This window comes from Chiloscyllium punctatum, chromosome 5 (genome assembly GCF_047496795.1).
Source record: "Chiloscyllium punctatum isolate Juve2018m chromosome 5, sChiPun1.3, whole genome shotgun sequence".
Classification (NCBI taxonomy): domain Eukaryota; kingdom Metazoa; phylum Chordata; class Chondrichthyes; order Orectolobiformes; family Hemiscylliidae; genus Chiloscyllium; species Chiloscyllium punctatum.
In genome coordinates this window covers 4747848-4768471 of record NC_092743.1, presented here as the reverse complement: position 1 = coordinate 4768471, position 20624 = coordinate 4747848, and the positions used below count along the sequence as shown (strand labels likewise).

General features: G+C 41.0%; 1 protein-coding gene across 1 annotated transcript in view; it reads left to right on the top strand.

Moving 5' to 3' along the window:
- Positions 1-218: 218 nt before the first annotated feature.
- npc1 (Niemann-Pick disease, type C1) overlaps positions 219-20624 on the top strand; it is a 36103-nt gene continuing 15697 nt past the window's right edge. The window contains exons 1-11 of the mRNA XM_072569665.1: positions 219-441; positions 7688-7819; positions 8837-8943; positions 13618-13778; positions 14729-14896; positions 15360-15609; positions 15694-15770; positions 15973-16340; positions 17217-17443; positions 19298-19398; positions 20174-20276. Coding sequence (XP_072425766.1) covers positions 376-441; positions 7688-7819; positions 8837-8943; positions 13618-13778; positions 14729-14896; positions 15360-15609; positions 15694-15770; positions 15973-16340; positions 17217-17443; positions 19298-19398; positions 20174-20276 — 1760 coding nt within the window. The 5' untranslated portion in view covers positions 219-375. The remainder of the gene's footprint in view (positions 442-7687; positions 7820-8836; positions 8944-13617; positions 13779-14728; positions 14897-15359; positions 15610-15693; positions 15771-15972; positions 16341-17216; positions 17444-19297; positions 19399-20173; positions 20277-20624) is intronic.

Genomic DNA, 20624 nt, shown 5'->3' with positions numbered 1-20624 from the left:
CAGCACTGACCCTCCGACAGTGCGGCGCTCCCTCAGCACTGACCCTCCGACAGTGCGGCGCTCCCTCAGCACTGCACTGAAAGCTTCCGCCAACGTTTTTGCGGTGAAGTCGCTGATGTCGGACTTCGCCAAAGGAAGATTGTCTTTGCGGCTTCAATTGAAAATCTCTCTTCAGTGGAGTTTCTGACCGAGTTAATTGATGGGGGAGGAGTTATGGATTAGACTGGTTCGAGCGGCGAACGTAGAGGTGGGCGTCGTAAATGCCCCGTCTCTGGGCGGGGTCGAATTGAATATAAGGAGAGGAGCTCGCTCGAGCTTGGTTGTACAAGTGTTGGTGTTTCCGGTGTGTCCTGTCTTTTAGCCGAAGCGGTCGCCATGAGCAGTTCGTGCGGCGTCGTCGCCGCCGTCGCGCTGCTGGTCCTGATCCTTCCGGAACCTTCGGTGAGTAGCGCGAGCCGCGTTCAAATCTCTAACGGCTGCTGGGCGCGCGCGCGGGTGGACGGACTGCTCGGGCGGCGTGCACCTCGCCGCGAGTGAAGACTGATCTATTACCGGTGTTGGAGCAGCGGTAAACCCCTGTGTCTGAAGGGGAAGTTTTAGAGGCTGCAACTGTGGTTGGCTTATCGCAACCGGTGAAGCGGGGTTGTGATGCTAACGTTGGAATGTAAATTAACCGGCCCCTTTATTGGAGAGTTTATGGGGAGACTATTTGGTGCATCTCCTGTTCAGAGGTGTTCTGGGTGTAGTTGGTTAATTGTTTATACTTTTAAGTGAGAATAAACCACTCTTCCCTACCCGATGCCGTCCCCTCCCTGGTGAGCAAGCTGACTCTTCCCCCACTACGGTTACCAGGTCCTTTTTTAAGTAGAAGGATCGATACAGATTTTCGACAAGAGAGGGGTGTCTTTGCCCACCCGGTTATTGGATCCCAACTTGATATCCCCCGTGGCTGCTGTCAACCCCCCGCCCCCCCTTGTTGGGATCGCCTGGCCCCCATGGCTCATATGCACATGACCTGCCCCCTCACCCGGTCAGATCGGAAGTCACTGCGCCTGCGTATGAACTAACCTCGTGACATGTGCTCTGTCACAATAGGGCCATCTGCAGACAGTGAAGCTTTCTATAACAGGTCTTTCTGGAAGGTAGCACTGACCATCTCTTTGTAGTCCTACTTATGGAAGGAGATTACTTTAAACCCCCCTCGCTGGTTGATTATACCTGCGAACTTCGGCATGTATTTACAATTGTTTTTTGGCTTGTATCTCTCGGTTTTTCAGGGCATGATTCACTATGCCCAATGTCTATAGTTAGTGTAAATCTGAAACATGTGACCCGGTGGAGAAATGCATGCATTGGGTCTGACTGCATCTATGGGGAGAAAAGCAGTTAACATTACCAGTTTTGTAATTCTTCAGACATTGTAAATCCAAACACTACTCTTTTTTTAAACAAGGTTTTGTCCTTGGGCTTGTTCAAGAGGTTGCAAAGGCAGAGGTGCCAAAATCTCTAGTGCAGAGAAAGTTCTGACATCCAATGGATGGATTTCAGAGCCAGTCAGTACTCTTTTGAAGTTCTTTCCTTCTGCTTGTAAGAACTTCTTTTTGAATTACCTTTTGCCAAGGTGTATTTATGGAATGTTCCAAAAATTGGAATGCTCCTTAAGTTACTGCATTTAGTTGGTTGGGTTTTCCAATAAATAAGTTCTAAATTCTTTGTTTCAAATAGCTATAAATATACTTTAGATTACTTAGTGTGGAAACAGGCCCTTCGGCCCAACAAGTCCACACCGAAGCGCAACCCACCCAGACCCATTCCCTACACTTACCCCTTCATCTAACACTGGATAATAGCCAATTCACCTAACCTGCACATTTTTGGACTGTGGGAAGAAAGCGAAGCACCCAGAGGAAACCCACGCAGACACTGGGATAATGTGCAAACTCCAATTAGTCGCCTGAGGTGGGAATCGAACCCTGGTCTCCGGTGCTATGAGGCTGCAGTGCTAACCACTGCTGCCCACTTAAAGCAGAGTGGCTTGACCAGCTGTGTCCTTGGATTATCCAATTCACATCTGCCTTAAAGAGTTGGAGTCCAGGATGCTCTTTTTATTGGTCAGAGCATTGAGTTTGGGAGTTGGGAGGTCGTTGTGGCTGTACAGGACATTGGTTAGGCCACTGTTGGAATACTGTGTGCAATTCTGGTCTCCTTCCTATCGGAAAGATGTTGTGAAACTAGAAATGGTTCAGAAAAGATTTACAAGGATGTTGCCAGGGTTGGAGAATTTGAGCTATAGGGAGAGGCTGAACAGGCTGGGGCTGTTTTTTTCCCCCTGGAGTGTCAGAGGCTGAGGGGTGACCTTTATACAGGCTTACAAAATTGAGGAGCATGGATAGGATAAATTCTCTTCCCTGGGGTTGGAGTCCAGAACTAGAGGGTTTAGGGTGAGGGGAAAGGTATAAAAGACCTACGGGGCAACATTTTCAGAGGGTGGTAAGTGTATGAAATGAGCTGCCAGAGGACATGGTGGAGGCTGGTACAATTAAACCTTTAAAAGGCATTTTGATGCCTATATGAATAGGAAGGGTTTGGAGGGATATGGGTTGGCTGCTGGCAGGTCTGACTAGATTAGTTGGAATAACTAGTATGGATGGGTTGGACCAAAGGGTCTGACTCAAAATATTTTGGGGGGGGTCTGGCCTGGTTCATAGCATCTGATGAAAAACACATGTTACCAGACCTGCTGAGTTTCTTCAGCAATCCCTTCCTAATGGTATTATGGGTCTCCTACACTATCTGCACTGTAGTGCTTCAAGAAGGTAGTTCACCCTTTTTTCCTATTGTCTGGAAAAAGAGGAACATGCTGGCCCAACCAGTGCTCATTTTTAATGACTAATTAAAAGATATCAATGCAGGGGGATGGGCAGAAATCTTTTACTGGGTAGTATGATCACATCTAGAATAGCATATTACAGGGCAGTACAGGCCCTTCAGCCCTTGATGTTGTACCAACCAGTCTGAAGCCCATCTAACTTGCACTATTCTTGGTCATATGCCTATCAAATGACAATTGAAATCCCATGGAGTTCATCTACCAGTGCTGTAAGAAGTGCATTCTACACCCCCTACTAAGTAAAGAAATTACCTGACATCTGTCCTATGTCTGTCAACAGCCCACCCCCAAATTTAAAGCTGTCCCTTTTGTGCTAGCCATTTCCATCTGAGGGAAAAAGCTGGACACTGAGAACCTATCTAACCCTCTGAACTTACTGTTGAGGGTGGATTATTCTTTATGGAAGAACCTTAAAACTGAGGTGATATCTATTTGAATGACAGGGGAACTTCCTTTCCTCAGACTAAGATCCCATAAGAAATTCTTCCTCACCAGTTGAGGTCTGGCTGGGAATGAGGTTTGTCTTTGGTTTTTATTTGAGGGGGTCGTGTTGTAAAGCTGAGCAGGGAAGTGCAGTTAATGTCTCCAATCATCTTGCCTGAATGTTGGCAGGAGTTAGATTGGCCTACTCTGGATTTGAACCTGCAAGAATTTTGGAAAGGTTCTCCAGTTTCATTAATATAGAATCCCTACAGTGTGGGAACAGGCCCTTCAGCCCAACAAGTCCACATTGACCCTCTGAGTAACCCACCCAGAATCCTTCCCCTACCCTACATTTACCCTTGACTAATGCACCTAACCTACACATCACTAAATAAATACCTATGGACAATTTGGATTAGATTCACTGGAAACGGGCCCTTTGGCCCAACAAGTCCACACTGACCCTCTGAGTAACCCACCCAGACTCTCTTACCCCCGACTAATCCACCTAAAACTATGGATAACTTTGCATAGCCAGTTCACTTCACCTGGTGAAAGTGAGGATTGGAGATCAGTCCAGATTAGTGATGCTGGAAAAGCACAGCAGGTCAAACAGCACCTGAGGAGCAGGAAAATCAATGTTTCAGGCAGGAGCCCTTCAGCGGGAAAGTTTGGAAGCTTTTCCATTTGAGTTCCTCTGTCTATCCATATGGTGGATCTTGAATATCTGCTTTCTCTTGACATTGGTCTTGCTGAATGGACTTATGAATCTTGCAGGACAAGAATTATTCCTCCTATTTTCAGACTTAGCTTCCCTTGCTGAGAAGTAACAAATGTTCCCATCTTCTAACAATCATACAACACAAATGAAACAGTTGACCAAATGAACCTAGAGCCTGCTATTTTTAATAAAATCATGGTGCAATCCTTGTTCTTGACTCCTTTCTTGCCTGCTTCTCTTCATTACCTAAAACTTTGTGGGTGTCTATCTCAAATTTCAGACTTTAGTATTATTAATTCTCTAGATTGGCATTGGAGTGATGGGTAAACTTGCTTTAGGATTAGGAATTCTAAAGTGAATAAACTTTATATATAAATCTTGTAGCATACTGAACAATCTAATATTTAAAAATGGAAGGAATTGTACTTTGGCTTATTGGTGATAGAGGCTTTGTCTTGAGTCAGTACTAGCAAGAAATCAAGCTTGTAGTGCAAGCTGAATTGAGGTCAGACTTGTCTCTCTTGGCTAGTAAGTTGATTTAACCAGTGATTGACCTGTTGAGCTGGTGGCTTGGACTTTCCTTTTGGAGGAAATGTGGATTGACTGCAATCCAGATTTAGTAACTGATCTTTTCAATTTGTCAATTCCCTTTACTGTTGCACAGTGACAGCAGTGAGCTGTTCCTGGAGTGAGACCCCTCAAATGAGAACACCTTGCAGAGACTTAAAACAGAAACTAAAGGTGTACTTGAGACCTCATTTCTTTAAATAGGTGAACTTTTTATGTAACTTATTTTTATATAGTACCACAATGGTTTTGGATTGTGGTGACAGTATACAGTTTTCACACATCTTGATGGTGAAATATCTTTCATTCATTCCTTTGTCCCACCACTAAACACTGAGATTTCAGTCACGGTCAAGTTGCTTTGTCCCAGGTCTGGATTGGAATAGATTGAACTGGCTTGTTACTTGAGACTGTCTTAAATATTACTGACGAGAATCTCTCACCCTACACTTGGTAGTGCTTCTAAATTCAAAGATCTGTTGAAAGCAGTGTTTCTTGAGTGATAATTCATTTCTATTTCAGTTGCTTGTAGGTAGGCATTCCTGTTGAGGACTTCTAATGTGTCTAGTTGTTTTGGGGGATGGGTTTACTCAATTTCAAAAATAACTTGGAAACATGCAAATGTATCTTCTCTAAGCCAAAGGAGAAATTAAGATAATATTGTAAGCAACTGACAATTTGTCTACTGGATCTATCTTTTTTGAAACTTGCTTAATAGCTTCAGGTTTGACCTGCTGAGGTAGTTTTAGCAAACTACTGTGCTTGAATTTCTGTTTGGGTTGAGGGTTCTTGATTAACTTGGTGATGCTCAACCTTTTTACGTTAAAGAATTATTTTAAACTGCTTAGTTTCTAACTCCTCTGTCCATTTTTGGACCATTTTAAAAATGGACTACAAAACCTCCAGCATTTGTTATTCCCTCCTTTCTCTGAAGAATAGACTTTTCAGTGAACAACTTTCCTAATCCTGTTTGTATTGCAACAAAGGACTTCTAACTTGTGTATTTATGCTCTATACAACCTCCACTTACCTCTTGCTGACCTAGTCCTGTCACTCTACCTTGAATGTCTACTATTAATTCACTTCCACAAGTAATGATGCCAGCTAATGGTAACACTGGACAAATCCAATCCTGATGATATTTGGTTTAGTACATCAAAGTTAACTTTTTTTACAGTTGGTTACTGTGGTTTAGTCACAACACATTCATGGAGTCAATGCTATTTAACATAGGCTGTGTGACACTTTGACTGCACATGACCAGATCTTGCTGAACCAAGTTTCATCCTGCTTCTGAGTAACAGATTATCAGAATAAATCGATCACCCTTTCTCAACTCTAACTTCCTACTTGACTGATTCTCTATCACTTCACAATATTTTCTCAGACTGAGGCTTTCAGGTCTGACCAAGTAAACTTTAAAGCAAACCCTTTTAATGGATTGGGGACAGCAGTGTTGAAAACCCATTTCCATGATCCTACTACATGTAATATAGCAGTAGGCCACTTAGTCTTTTTTTAAGAACTTACTGTCTCCTTCACTAAGACCATGGCTGATCAAGCTTTCAAATACCATATTTCCATCTTTCCCTGCCCAAAAAAAATGTATCCACTGGGCCTAAATATTCAATAGCCCAGGCCTTCATCCATAGAAGATGAAGTCTCTGAACCCTCAGCATCTATCCTCCTGTTTTGAAAGGATGACGTAACTTTAAAAACAGAGTTTTTTTTAGTTCTGGATTCCTCCACAGGAGGAATATCCTTTTCACATCTACTTCCTGATTGTTCAGGAGTTAACATTCCGTCTAGTCACCAAACTTCAATGCAAATGAGTCAAGCATGTCCAACATCTTCTTCTTTTTGTAAGAGATGGATGACTGGCTTGTAATACAGTGACATCAACAGCACAACATCTCTCAAGTCACAATGAAGTCTCTTGTTTAAACCTCAACCCTTGAAGTGTTAACCATTGGGTTAAACAACCACTAGTTTGAGTCCTGTGGTCCTTGAACTGACTTTACCTCTTCTACAATTTCCTTCACTGAGGTGATACTGCATTTGAGATTTTGTTGCCTTCATGATTATACATGAGTCATCCTTCAATATTCCTTGTAATCAAGGGAATATGATTACATGTTGCACATGCATCCTAACTAAACTCCGACACCAGAACAGAGTTGAAAAATGTGGTGTTGAAAAAACACACCAGGCCAGGCAGCATCCAAGGAGCAGGAGAACTAATGTTTTGGGCATAAGCCCTTCAGACACCAGAACACCCATAATTCTTCTGCACCTTGGAATGCTGCAAGAGTGTCACTTTTCCCAATCTTATTTCATCTGTCAGATTTTTGCTCACCTCAACACATCTCATTTGCATCCTCCCTTATCTTAACTTTATCTGTCTGTAAATTTGGCTACAATGCCTCTTTCTCCCCTCTAAATGTTTTAAGATTGAGGGCTACATATTGACCCAGTGGCCAATCTGACAAATCTGTTGGGCTTACCTGTTTCTGCCAAAGGTAATTGTGCTGCTATTCACTAAATCTTTAAATGAGCTCTTAATCTACAATAACGTATGGACAAAAGCCATTTAATGGCATATGTCACTCCAAGAGCTTTAACTGAATTTGATTTAGTTGAGCACAATGTCATTAAATGCAAATAGATTGCAGAAGTCAGTGCTCACTTCAAGAAAGTGAAATGTGTTAAGAACCTTTTTTTTTCAGTGGTTGAAGGGTTAGTCACCCAAATTCCATTTTAAGGTGATTAGTAGAAGAACAATGTTGTCATGTCAGACTTTTGCAACAGTGTTTAACATTGTGGACCACAATGGGTTGTCCTCCATCATTGCATGTACCTTGAGTGGTTGGATAAAATGGCTCCTCCCTTGTAAAGGAGCCTATGTAGACTCTTGACCAATGGATAGAACTGGCTGGGCTAAATGTATGGAAACATTGGCGGGGGGGTTCCAAATTCAAATTTAGTATGGGCTGTCTTTGAACTGGTGTACTTCACTAATATTAAATCTTTCACAACTTGCAGTTTATTTCTTGCAATTTTATTAATCCACACTTTTTTTCTTCAAGATATTTGCACAGGATGGAACTTGCATATGGTATGGACAATGTGGGACAGATCCTGTCACACACAAGCGGTATAATTGTAAATACAATGGCCCCCCAAAAGCACTACCAAAAGCAGGATATGACTTAATTGATGTAAGTAAGCTATGATTATAAACTCAGATTTGCTCAATTTGTTTGCAATAAATTCCCTCCCAGATTCTTCCATATTTTATGGGCAGACTTTTATGCCAGTGGAGAACCTACAAACTAAATGTCCATTCCCTTATCATATTTTATCACTTTATGGTTTCAACAGATGGCTGTTTGTAATTAACTTTACACTCCTCCCAAGGAGGATTATAATTAGGGAGGGAAGCAGCATTCTTAATCTCTAACTTGCAATGTTTGCACTAGCTGGCTCTATATAACCAAATGCTTGGCTGTTTCCAGTGCTGATGTGCCTACTGAAATACCAGCTTGCCAGGAACTATCAATGCATCATTGAAGCAAATGATCAGTCAGTTGATCAATTAGTCAGTCTGCCTAACTGAAGTGTCCATGTTCATTTGACCTGGGTAAACTTCTTGGTGATGCTTTGGTTTCTGAAAGGTAACAATACTCAGCCCCAACAGGCCAATTTGCCCAACTAGTTTACTTTCTGTAAGCCATTCCTCTAAACCACCATGACTCTGTACTCCTAACTCCCCTACTATTGTTAATTCACCAAGCCTGCAAATCTTTGGACTGTGGGAAGAAACTGGAGCACCTGGCAGACTTCCATGCAGACCAGGAAGTACATGCAAACTCTACAGTTTCCTACAGATGGCATTGAGTCTGATTACTAGCACTGAAGCAGCATTGCTAACTGAGCCACTGTGCTGTCCTTCCCTTCAGCATCTCTAGCTAGTTGCTTTAGCCACTTCCTCTGCTCAAGTTTGGCTTTTTTTTTTGCCACTCAGTTCTCCCTTGAATTTCCTTCTGTGGTATTTTTCCTGCCTCCTCCAGACAAATTGCACAGGAGCTGTCAATGTTTGAAGATTTTTGATATATTAAAGCAGCTAGGAACAGTTTAGTTTAACTAGTTCACTAACCTTGAACTGTCAATATTAAAAATTATTCAACTTCTTAAGCTGGTATGATCATTAAAGTGAATTTTGCCTTTCTTTGCAGGAATTGTGCCCCAGTTTTCACTATGGGAATCTTAGTCTTTGCTGTGATGTTGAACAACTACAAACACTTAAGGATAATGTACAACTACCACTGCAGTTCCTGTCCAGGTATCCATTCTTGCCTTCTGTCTTTATATTAAAGAGGCCAAGTGTGGATTCTGGTTAGTCTTCCTTGATTTCAAAGGGTTTATCTGATTGTGAGCATTTGATAAGGTAATATTCATTGCATGGCTATTACATCTGGGAAGCTGCTTCCAACTTAATGACTTGTTAGAACATTCTTTTGAAGGCCATTAAGAATGGAATAGCTGGCATAGGTCTGGAGCTGTATGCAACACAAGTAACTTCAGTTGCATTGAGTGGTAAGCATAATCAGTTCATAAATTCAGAATCACTAGTCTCATTTTATTAATAGGGGATTGAATTTTCTAGGAGAAAGTGAGGACTGCAGATGCTGGCGATCAGAGCTGAAAATGTGTTGCTGGAAAAGCACAGCAGGTCAGGCAGCATTCAAGGAGCAGGAGAATCAACATTTCAGGCATAAGCCTGAAGAAGGGCTTATGGCCAAAACGTCAATTCTCCTGTTCCTTGGATGCTGTCTGACCTGCGCTTTTCCAGCAACACATTTTCAGGATTGAATTTTCTAACATAGTCCAGGCTCCTGGATTACTGGAGCTACTGTCCTCTTGATGCACACTTAGCTATGACAATTTAAACTGCTTGATATAGTTTTGTGGCTTTTCAAAGTTGAACCTTGAGTGCTGCCATAAAGAATATTGAAATCCTTGGGTGTTAAAGTGCAATCCTAGAAGTAGCTGCTTTTAAAGGACCATAGATTTTGTTGCTCCCTTTTCTGAAGCATCCTTGGGATATGAGACTTTTTTTGCTATTTAAGTCCCTTAAATGTCCCTAATGTATCTGACTAGCACTGCTGGCAGTGCATTCCTTCCACACACCCACCACTAAAGAACCTACCTCTGACATCTCCCCTAAACCTTCCTCCATTACATTTAAAACTATGATCCCTCATAACTACTTCCACCCTGGGAAAGTCTCTAGATATCCACACTATCTATGCCTCATCTTGTGCACCTCTACCAAATCACCCCTTTTCGCCAATGAAGCCCTAGTTCCCTCAACCTTGAGTCATCCTGTCTAGTCCAGGAGACATCCTGGTAAATCTCCTCTGCACCCTCTCGTTTCCACATCTTCCTATAATTTGATGACCAGAACTGGACACCATATTCGAAGTGTGGTCTAACCAGGGCTTTTTAGAGTTGCAGCCTAAACTTGTAGCTCTTGATCTCAATACCCCTGCTAATGAAAGTCAACACCCTATGCCTTAACACTACTTGAGTAGTAACATTTGAGGGATCTATGGATGTAGACCAAGATCCCTCTGTTCCTCTACACTGCCAAGAATCTTGCCTTTAATCCTGTATTCTACACAAATTTGACCTTCCCAAATGAAAACTTCACACTTTTCCAGCTTGAACTCCATCTGCCACTTATCAGCTCAGTTCTGCATTCTGTCAATGTTCCACTGCAATCAACTATCCACAACTCTACCAACCTCCATGTTGTCAGCAAACTTAATTCACCCTTCCACTTCCCCATCTAAGCCACTTTTTTAAAAAAAAATGACCGTGGTCCCAGAACAGATCCCTGCAGAACACCACTGGTCACAAGCTCCTGGATGAATACTTTCCATCTACCATCCACCTGTTTATGGGCCAGGCACCTCTATAGATGTTCCACATCCCTTGACTCTCAGTTCTTTCAACTTGCCATCCCATCCAGCCTTTGGACAAGTTTATCCCACTATCAGCAAGTGCTCCCTAAATACCCTTTACCTTTTGTGCATTTTCCTGAGAATCTGTTTCCAATTTAGGCACCCCAGTTTCTGTCTAATAGCACGTAATTCCTGCTCCCCAATTAAACTTTTCCATACCATCTGCTATCCCTGTCCAGCATATGGTAAAGTCATTGAGTTCTGATCACTGTCACTGAAATGCTTTCCCACTGAGATCAGATACCTGGCCTGGCTTGTTGAGCACTAAACCCAATATGGCCTGCCCTTTGTCAGCCTGTCTACATTGAATCAGGAACCCTTCCTGGACACATCTGATCAACTGCTGCATTTGAACTAAGGAGGTTCCAATCACTTCATTCAGGAAGTTCATCCATGATGACAACCCTTTGGCACCTGTCCAAAATCTGCCTCCCATCTGCTCCAAGTCCCTGTTGCTTTTGGGGTCTTTAGAAAACTAAATGCTTCTTTCCTGTTTCTGACTTTGATCATACTTTTTCTGTAGATAAACCCTCCACAACTCCTCTGCAGTTACGATACTATCCCTGATTAGCAATTCCACTCCCAATCCTTTGAGACGTCTAAACCCTAGAACATACAACCATTCCTGCCCCTGTGATATCCAAGTCTTATGACCACAAAATCACAGCATGAATTGTACTTCAAATTAAGTTGTCATTCCTGACACAAATTGTTTAAAATAAACACACTTCAACCCATCACACTGACTGCAACATCCCTTATAGTCTTTCTCCTCCCACTCTGCACACATCTGACCATTTGCTACCTACTTGATCATCTGATCCATAGCTCAGATTCCCACACCCTGCCAATCTAACTTCAACCCAAGAACTCCAGCAAACATTCTGCCCAGGATATTGGTGCCCTTCCAGTTCCAGTGAAACCACCCTTGCACAGGTCCCACCTTCCCTGGAAAGTATCCCAATGATCCACATATCTGAAACCCTCCCTCTACACTACACTAGCTCTGCAGCCATGTATTCAGCTGCACTCAGTCTGTTCCTAGCCTCACTAGCCTGTGGCACTGGCAGCAATCCTGACATTACTCTTCTCATCCTGCTTTACAGCTTCCAACCCAAGTCCCTATTTCTCTTCTCTTCAAGTCCTCGCCCTCTTTCACAACTGTGGTACATATCAGTACCAATGACAACTTCTGGTTGCTCTCCTCCCCTTTCTTCCCCCCCCCCCCCAATCCAGTAGACTCTATTTGAGACATCCCTGGCACCCAGGAGGTAACACACCATCTGGGAGTCTCCGTTGCAACCATTGAATCTCCTATCACTTTCACCTCCTATTCGTCCCTTCTGAGCCACAGTCAGGCTCAGTAACTGAAACCTGGCTACTAGCTCTCCCTGGTAGGTCATCTGTCCCTTTCTGCTCGCATCTAAAACCATATACTTGAAGGAACAGTCATCGTGCAGTACCCATTATCTGCCTATTCCCTTTCCTTCTGACAGTTACTCAGCTGTTTTGTTTCACCTGTAACTGAGGTGTGACTACCTCCCTATAACTCTATCACTCAACCTCCTGAATGAATCAGTTTATCCAGCTCCATTCCCTAAAATGGTTTGAGAAGTCAGTTCCTGCACTTTGAGCAGGTGAAGTCAGCAGTGTCACCAGTATCACCTTCTATCCTACATCTTACAAGAGCATGCAACTGCTCTAGCCTCTATCCTCTAAACATGTTGTTAGTATCTTGGGTTTAGTCACAGCTGAATATTAACATGCCCAGCAATCCCTGTCTGCATCCACTCCTGTTGAGCCTTCACTCCATCTATTCATGAGGTAGTCTTTAAGAGGGAAATGTGCATTCCCAGCAGCCCCTGCTCTGATTGCCATATACCTTGACTGAACCAGAATCTGTATATGGCAAAAGTGAGGACTCCAGATGCTGGAGATTAGTGGTGCTGGAAAAGCACAGCAGGTCAGTCAGCATGCAAGAAGCAGGAAAATCAGGAATTCTGATGGCTTTTGCTGAAATGTCAGGTTTTTTCCCTGTTCCTTGGATGCTGCCTGACCTGTGATTGCCCAGCACCACTCTAATCTTGACCCAGAATCTGGATATGCTCCCCTTCAGTAATTTGAAGCTCACTTGGGATACATGCCACTTTGTGGATACCACTAATAGAAATCCACATTCCTCTCCATGACTCGGGAAGATGAGGCATCTTGAACTGCCTACTATATGGCATACACCCACTATCCCCTGTCAGTTCACATGTCTAAATGTTACTATTACAAATGTTAAATTCAATCACTAGAGATGCAATGACCAGCTAAGTCCACTACATTACTATGAATCTGAGTAATGTAGGCCTAACTGAGTAACAATTGCAGTTTTTTACTGATTTCCTTTCAGGAAGATCAACATTTGGGTCATCTAAGTAGCTGTCATTAGACTTAATTCCAGATTTTCATTGGGTGAAATTTCCTATCCCATGATGGGATTCAAATCCATGTCCCCAAAGCCTGGGGTTCTAGATTACAAGTTGATTATTACCACTAATAATCAACAGAATTGTATTGTCTTTATGCTGTTTTTTAAAGCTGAAGGTAAATTTTTAAGACCCTATGGTCTGGAGAGAACCAGAATGAGGGTGATAACCTTTAAAACCAGGCAGGAGTGATGCTAAGAAGCATCTCATACCATGGGTACAAGAAATTTTGGAATTCTGACAGATTTTGTGGCAGCTTGAGGTCACCTGAACTAGCAAAACTATATATAGTCTATTAGGTTAAATCTTCAGGATGTGAAGTCAAAACATATCCTAATTTAATGCATTTCATTTAATATGACCAACTTGTAACAGGCTCCAATCTGAACAGCTTGGTCTTTGGGAATAAAGGCTAAGCAATTTATAGACCAGTTTAATGAGATGAATAAATATTGTGGAACTGTTTTTACAAAATCTTTAAAATCTCATGACTGCCTAAAACCTGTTGACTTGCAGATGTCCATCCTGTTTTCACAATTTTATGACCTTTTATTGTGAACTGACCTGCAGTCCTACTCAGAGCCTATTTCTGAATGCCACCAAATTTGAAAAATATGTTCAGGACAAAATCAGCATTACAGAAGTGGAATATTACATTGGATCACACTTTGCAAATGGTGAGAAACAAGCTTTCATGTAACAAGCTTCCTCTTTTTGGGAGGGTATCAGAACTGTCTTCACATGCCATGATTACTTAATGTAACAGATTGAGGATTGTGATTCTTTGGAAACCTCCTGCAGTAGAAGCAGGCTTTAAGCATTTCTAAGCCAGACACTTTTTTTTTTTCAATCCTTGGGCAGGGAGTGAAACATAGTGAAGTACATAAATGTGCTAAGCTGATAAGGTGGATCTCACTGCCTCAATGAGGCTGTCATCTATTTCTGTTCTGATTGTTAGCCTAATCATCAATACTCCTAAACCATTGATTTAGGACTAACAAACTTTTTTTTTGTCCCTTTAAGCTTCATACTAGTAGTGAAATTCTTGATTTCAAGGTTACAGTTGTGAAATTACTCCTTCAAACTGACATGTTTGCCAGAGTAACTTTTTTTTTTTCCCTCTTTGGTTGGATATCTTCCTCCAACTAAGTTTTAGACCACCAAAACATGGAACCAATCTGAGAACTTCTTGCCTTAGGCAGTGCACAAGACTGCATGTGGTCAAAACAGTAACTCTACTCAAATGGCAGTCTGACTTGACTACAGTTCTTTAACTTGTAACCTCAAACCAACTAAGGAAAATGCAGAGAAAATAAGTAACATTGAGCAATCACTTTGTGGTGCACCTTTTTTCAAATTGAAATAATCAAAATTCCACCATGAACAACTTCTAGAAGTGTAGTGTTTCATTCAAATCAAATGTGTTTTTTGCATGTTCTAAACTTCCTTGCATGATAAAAATACTAGACTGGAAGCCAGTCACTGTAGGATTTTTGTTCACTAGCAATGGCCTGTTTAACCCACTGGACATGCCCATCAACAGGATTGATTACTGAGTTGCAAACATTCATGTTGCACTTTAACTACATTTGACTACTGCTTCTGAATTGGCTTTTCTTTTTTTAAGCGATGTATAATGCATGCAAGGATGTTCAGTCCCCATCCAGTAATGACAAAGCTCTGGGACTGCTTTGTGGAAAAGATGTAGAAGAGTGCAATGCGACCAACTGGATTCAATATATGTGTAGTACAAGTAATGCACAGACTCCCTTCAACATTGTTCCTATTTTCAGTGGTAAGTCTTTAGCATTTACATTAAATCATTTATCATAGTCTTCCAGGATATAATGGCTAATTGTCAAGTTTTCTGTGCAGTTGAAGTTCCCAGGCTTCATGAAGATATGATGCATAACCTAATAGTTAAAAGCACTTGTATTCTAACAAATGTTAACATTACACTTGTTCAGACTAGCTTAGGAATGGTTTGGCTCACAGGGTATTAAAGCCATCTGTTTTAATTGAATTTTACACCAGTTCACCTGCTCATGATTTGCCTGTGGCAGAATGGATGAGTCACTATAATTCTAGAGCAATTCCCCCTTTATTGTAGAGCTTTGCAACTGTCCAAATCTAGTTGCTTATTAATAGTACTATCAAGACTGTCTGTCTTTGTCTTTTGGCTTTGTAAACAGTGATGTCTATTACAATAGACAGATGTAATTGTAGTACTGAAAATCTTTTTTTTTTCTCCTTGGTAGATAATCCAATTGGAAGAATGATCCCCATGAATAATGAAACCAAAGGCTGCAATGAGACATTGGATGATGGTTCTCCAGCATGCAGTTGCCAAGACTGTTTACTGGTTTGTGGCCCAAAACCAGCTCCCCCACCATTACCTATCCCATGGACCATTTTTGGTTTAGATGCTATGGCTGTTATAATGTGGATCTCCTATCTGATCTTCCTGTCTATCTTTGGGGGAGCAGTTATTGGCATGTCTTATTGCAGGTAACAATTTTTTCATTAAACCTACTGTAATTTCAAGTTTGAAAGTCTTTACTGTCTAATACCTTGCAATTAATATGCCTACAGGAAAAGTCACATGGTGACAGAATATACACCAATCAGTGATCCTAGTGCAAATCACTTGGTTAACAAGCATCATTTAGGTAGGTTACTCATAGTTGAAAATAGGTTGCAATCTGTAAGCTAGAAGACATTGAAGTTGACCAATTATTCTAGCTCTAAATGATTTTTATACACCATATGGATTAAGTAGCTTGCTTCTATTGGATCTTCAATTAAACATTGCCCAAATAAAGGGGCGTCCAGGTGTACTTAGACTCACCACCTATTCTGTTCTCTCATCAGATATTTCTTGCTGTGAACAGCTTGGTGCAAAATCTGAAGCTCTCCTGCGTGATCTATTCACAAAGTGGGGGTCCTTCTGTGTGAGAAAACCTTTCCTAGTTATTGTGGTGACCATTTTTGCTGTGGGAGTCTGCAGCTCTGGTTTGGTATACATGAAAATAACTACTGATCCAGTTGAAATCTGGTCTGCCCCATCCAGCCAAGCTCGCAAGGAAAAGTATTATTTTGATACCCACTTTGGACCCTTTTTCCGCACAGAGCAGCTAATTATTACAGCTCCAAATAGTTCCTGGACTATTTATTCTCCTTATCCATCTGGGGCAGATGTGCCATTTGGCCCTCCACTGGACAAAGACATCCTGCATCAGGTTTGTTCTTCAGAATCAGCTGTTTCCTAGTGCACAAAGTTAAGGAACTGCAATTTGATAGTGAGAAGCTCAGCTTGTATTTGATATAGCTTTTATCCCACTCAACTCCATGAAGAGTTGATAACCAGGATGGATGCAAGTTTATCACTGAGACTAATCTGAAAGTATCTAAGGAATTTCCTGTTTGAAAAGGGATGGCATTCTCTATGTAGAGAGAATACAATTGACATAAGTAAACTGAGCTCCATCAACCTGTTTATTTCAAATGTGGCTGATCTGCCTTTTATCTCCAACTATATTTTTCCAGAATTCCCTCAACAGATTTGTGTAAAGAAATCTAAAATACACTGAACAGGCTGAATAACTGAACTTGGACAACTCTCTAGGCTAGGTATTCAGAGTCCCCATTTCTTTCCTAAAATGGCTTGTGGTTTTGTTTTTATTTCTAAACTTTCCAAGACTAGTGTTGCAATATTTGCAGGTGGTGAATAGAGGGATGCTACCTCTATTACAATACATGTTGAACCTATCTTGGGAGTGTTTGAGAACCACGCAAGTTTGTTTAAAATTTTTTAAAATCTAGCCATGCTGAAATGATTCTGACACAGCACAGAAGGAGCATCTGTTGTATCCATGCAGGTTCTAGGATTGTTCAATACTGTTCTTCCAATCTCTCCTCATACCCTGTCTCCACATGCAGTTGTTAGTATTCAAAATGTAGAAACATTCAAGACCATCTGGTCTGTGCTTTACAAATTCAGCAATGTTCTATGTGCCCAAAGCTTGCCCTGCTATGTTTGTTTGCACAATGGCAAATGGAAAATTTCTATAACTTAAGCCTTCTTTCCAATTAAGACCAATGTCTGTCTTTTTTAGGTACTTGATTTACAGGATGCTATTCAAGACTTAAAAGCTTATTACAAGAATGAAACTGTGAAGCTGAAGGATATCTGCTTGGCACCTTTGGCTCCATATAATAATAACTGTACCATCTTGAGTGTCCTGAACTATTACCAAAACAGTCATGCTGTCCTTGATCATTCTGTTGGTGATGACTTTTATACATATGCTGACTACCATAGTCACTTTCTGTATTGCACTAGGTATGTGACTACTAACTGGCTAGAATCTCTTTACACACTCTTTCTTTCTTCCCACCACCACCCCCAAAGTCTCCTTCCATGACTTGGAGCTATCCTTCAATCGTGTAACAAGGATTATGTACTTTCACAATGGGGAGACGAGCAAAATTTTACAAGTCATAACTTCACAGTTGACATGAATTTGGGCATTGCCAAAGATGCTGGTTGTCCTATCCATTTAGGATGTGTATCCCTAAAACAGAACTAGGTCCAATAACCTTTAACTTGGTAACAGGAAAACAAGAATATTGAAAAATTCTCAAGGACCAGTGTGATGCCTGAATATCCTTGTACTAAATCTGTCAATCACTGGGCTGTTGTAAAACACAAAATGCAGATGCTAGTAATGAAGTTGAGCAGAATCTGTAGAGAAAGAGTTAAATGTTGGATCTGGTGACCCTTCAGTTTTAATACCTTTCGGAATCTAAATTAACTGAATTGATTGCAACATATTAAACTAATAACAAGGGCACTAGTTTAACTGGACCCCAAAAATGAACTCTACTGTCCAACCTGTTTCCCAGCTGTTTGCAGCAGAACTTACTGTCCAGTAACTGAAATTTGAACACCTTTCAAAAGCAGTTCTCTTGTAGATTGGTGTGCTGGCTAGGTGTAACCCAAGAACCAATGGGGTTTCTTTCACTTGTGGCAGACTTTTAATTGGAAATGCATCAAAATGTCCATCTTGCTGTGCCAATTTTTCCTTTTGCAATGGTTCAATTTTTTTTGAACTGCCAATTATCTAAACTACCAGACTCTACTGCATTCTTGCAGTAAACATTCAAACTGCTATTGTTTAAACAAACCTTGCTAGTGTAATCCCTGATGACCAGGGTCTTTTGTGAACTCTAAACAGTCAGTTAACACTAACAATTATGCTTGATGTTTTTTCCACAACAATAACCTAGTTTAGAAATGTGGCATTATTCCTTTGGTTATCCAACACTTTAGTCATGCTACTGTACAGAAGCAGACCCCTTTAATCCAACTCACCCATGCCAACCAAGTTTCCAAACTAAACCTGTCCCACACCATTACACTTTGAGCCATATCCCTTACTTTTCCTATTCATGTACCTATCCAAATGTTGTAACATTATAGCTACATTTAAAACATCTGCCAAGGCCTATGGCCATTCATTCCACATATAAACAACCACTAGAAGAAATTGTCCCTTTTTTTTTTAAAAAAATATTTCTTTCCCCTAGGGAAAGGACCTGCACATTCCTTCAACTCTCCTCTCCTAACCTGCACATCTTTCCTCTGGGTGCTTTGGTCTCCCCAGAGGAAACTCTTGCAAACTCCAGTCACCTGGTCCCTGTGCCATCCTGCCTTTGTTTCTTCCAAGATGAAAACCTCACTTATCTCAATTAAACTCTGTCTGCACTCAGCTCATTTGACCCAGATGATCAAGATCCCTTTGGTACTCTGTAATAACTACTTTCCACTAGATGACCTCTGTCACTTGCAAAACTTCTGACCATGTCTTGTAACTAATTCTCATCAAAATATTTAATGTACACAGGTGGATATACCACCTTTTTGTGGGATGGGCAAAATGTTAACCAAGCCCCAAGTAAATCTAATCAAACTAATTGAATGGAGGGTGCAGGAGCATGAAACCTGCCATACACCAATGGATTTCCTGTGATTTTTTTTTTGTCCCAGCAGGATGTGGGGATGGGTAAAGTTAATGGTGGCATTGACTTAAACAGCTGACAAAATTTTGTTTGCTGTTGCTACAAACTTTCTTTTATGGAAGAGGTGTAATGAAATAAAATCCAACTCTCTAATTTTAAATTTTGTTTAAAACAGGGCACCAGCTTCACTGAATGATACAACTATGCTTCATGATCCTTGTTTGGGCACATTTGGTGGACCAGTATTTCCATGGCTGGTTCTTGGTGGATATAATGGTAAGCTAGTCATTAGGTGGAGAAAGTTTCTGATCCTTATTTGATTGTTTTATGTTTTCAGGTCAGGCTCTTTAAAAGTAGGCAGTTTGTATTTCAGTAGTGAAACAACACTTAGTTTGGAGTTTAATCAGCAACCATGATTAACTCTAATGTACAATGATTTGAGCAGTAAAATTTCCTTAATGGATTGTTGCCCAATGTTGGGCTTCAGGTCCTGTCACCTGACCACATAGAACTCAATGCAGCACTTGTAGCCTGGTTTAAACCTTAATTTCCATAGCAAATGGAACAAAATGCCTGACCTTCAGTGAACTGTGACTTGGGAAACTATTTGTAGCTGCCATTTGGCAGCAGTTTGGGAATTTCCTTTTTCTACAGAGAATGGGCACCCCTCTCTTCCAGCACCCCAAAGGCATCACTTAATCACTCATCTCATTGTTAGTTTGAGACTGGTGCCATGCAGATTGAGTGAGTTAGCTTGTATTTTGTATTCTTGCCTATGAGCTCACTACTTGCCCACTAAATTGAGCCAAGATACCAGTCTTGTGAAAATAGATATGTTTAGATCTAGCTATGCTTCTATATTTACCAATGCGTTCAGAATTTAAAAGGGTAGGAGGAAAGTTTTGTTAACTTGGCTTCTCTCAAACAAAGCTTGGTGGGTGTTGTATTTCAAATTGTGGTTGTGGGAGTCCAAAATGAACAATGCTGGAAGCATTAAGCTGAATACAGCTTAGTTAGGCTAAAAACTGAAATGATATTTTTGACTTCACAGGTGATGATTATAACAATGCCACAGCACTAGTAATCACTTTCCCTGTAAATAATTATCATAATGACACTGAGAAACTGAACAAAGCACTGGCTTGGGAGAAGGCGTAAGTAGTCTTTAATCTTGTGCATATCATTTTAAAGACAAACAGACAGATTTTTGAATAACATGTAAAACATGCAAGACTAGGCTTGTAAACAGGCGTGGAGTACAAGAATGAGTATCCTAAGATACTAGTTTGGCTTCAGCAGCTTAAAATATTATATTTCTGGAAACTACTTTTAGGAAAGATGCTGATTGACAGCTTTGAAACAGTTGAAAGATTTACAAAAAGTATTAGGGGAGGCATTTCCATTATGAAAGATTAGAAAGTGGGATGGCCCTACTTGGCAAGGGAAGCACATGGAAGAATTCAAAATCCATAGGCTTCATCTGAGTAAAGGTTTCCTGAAAT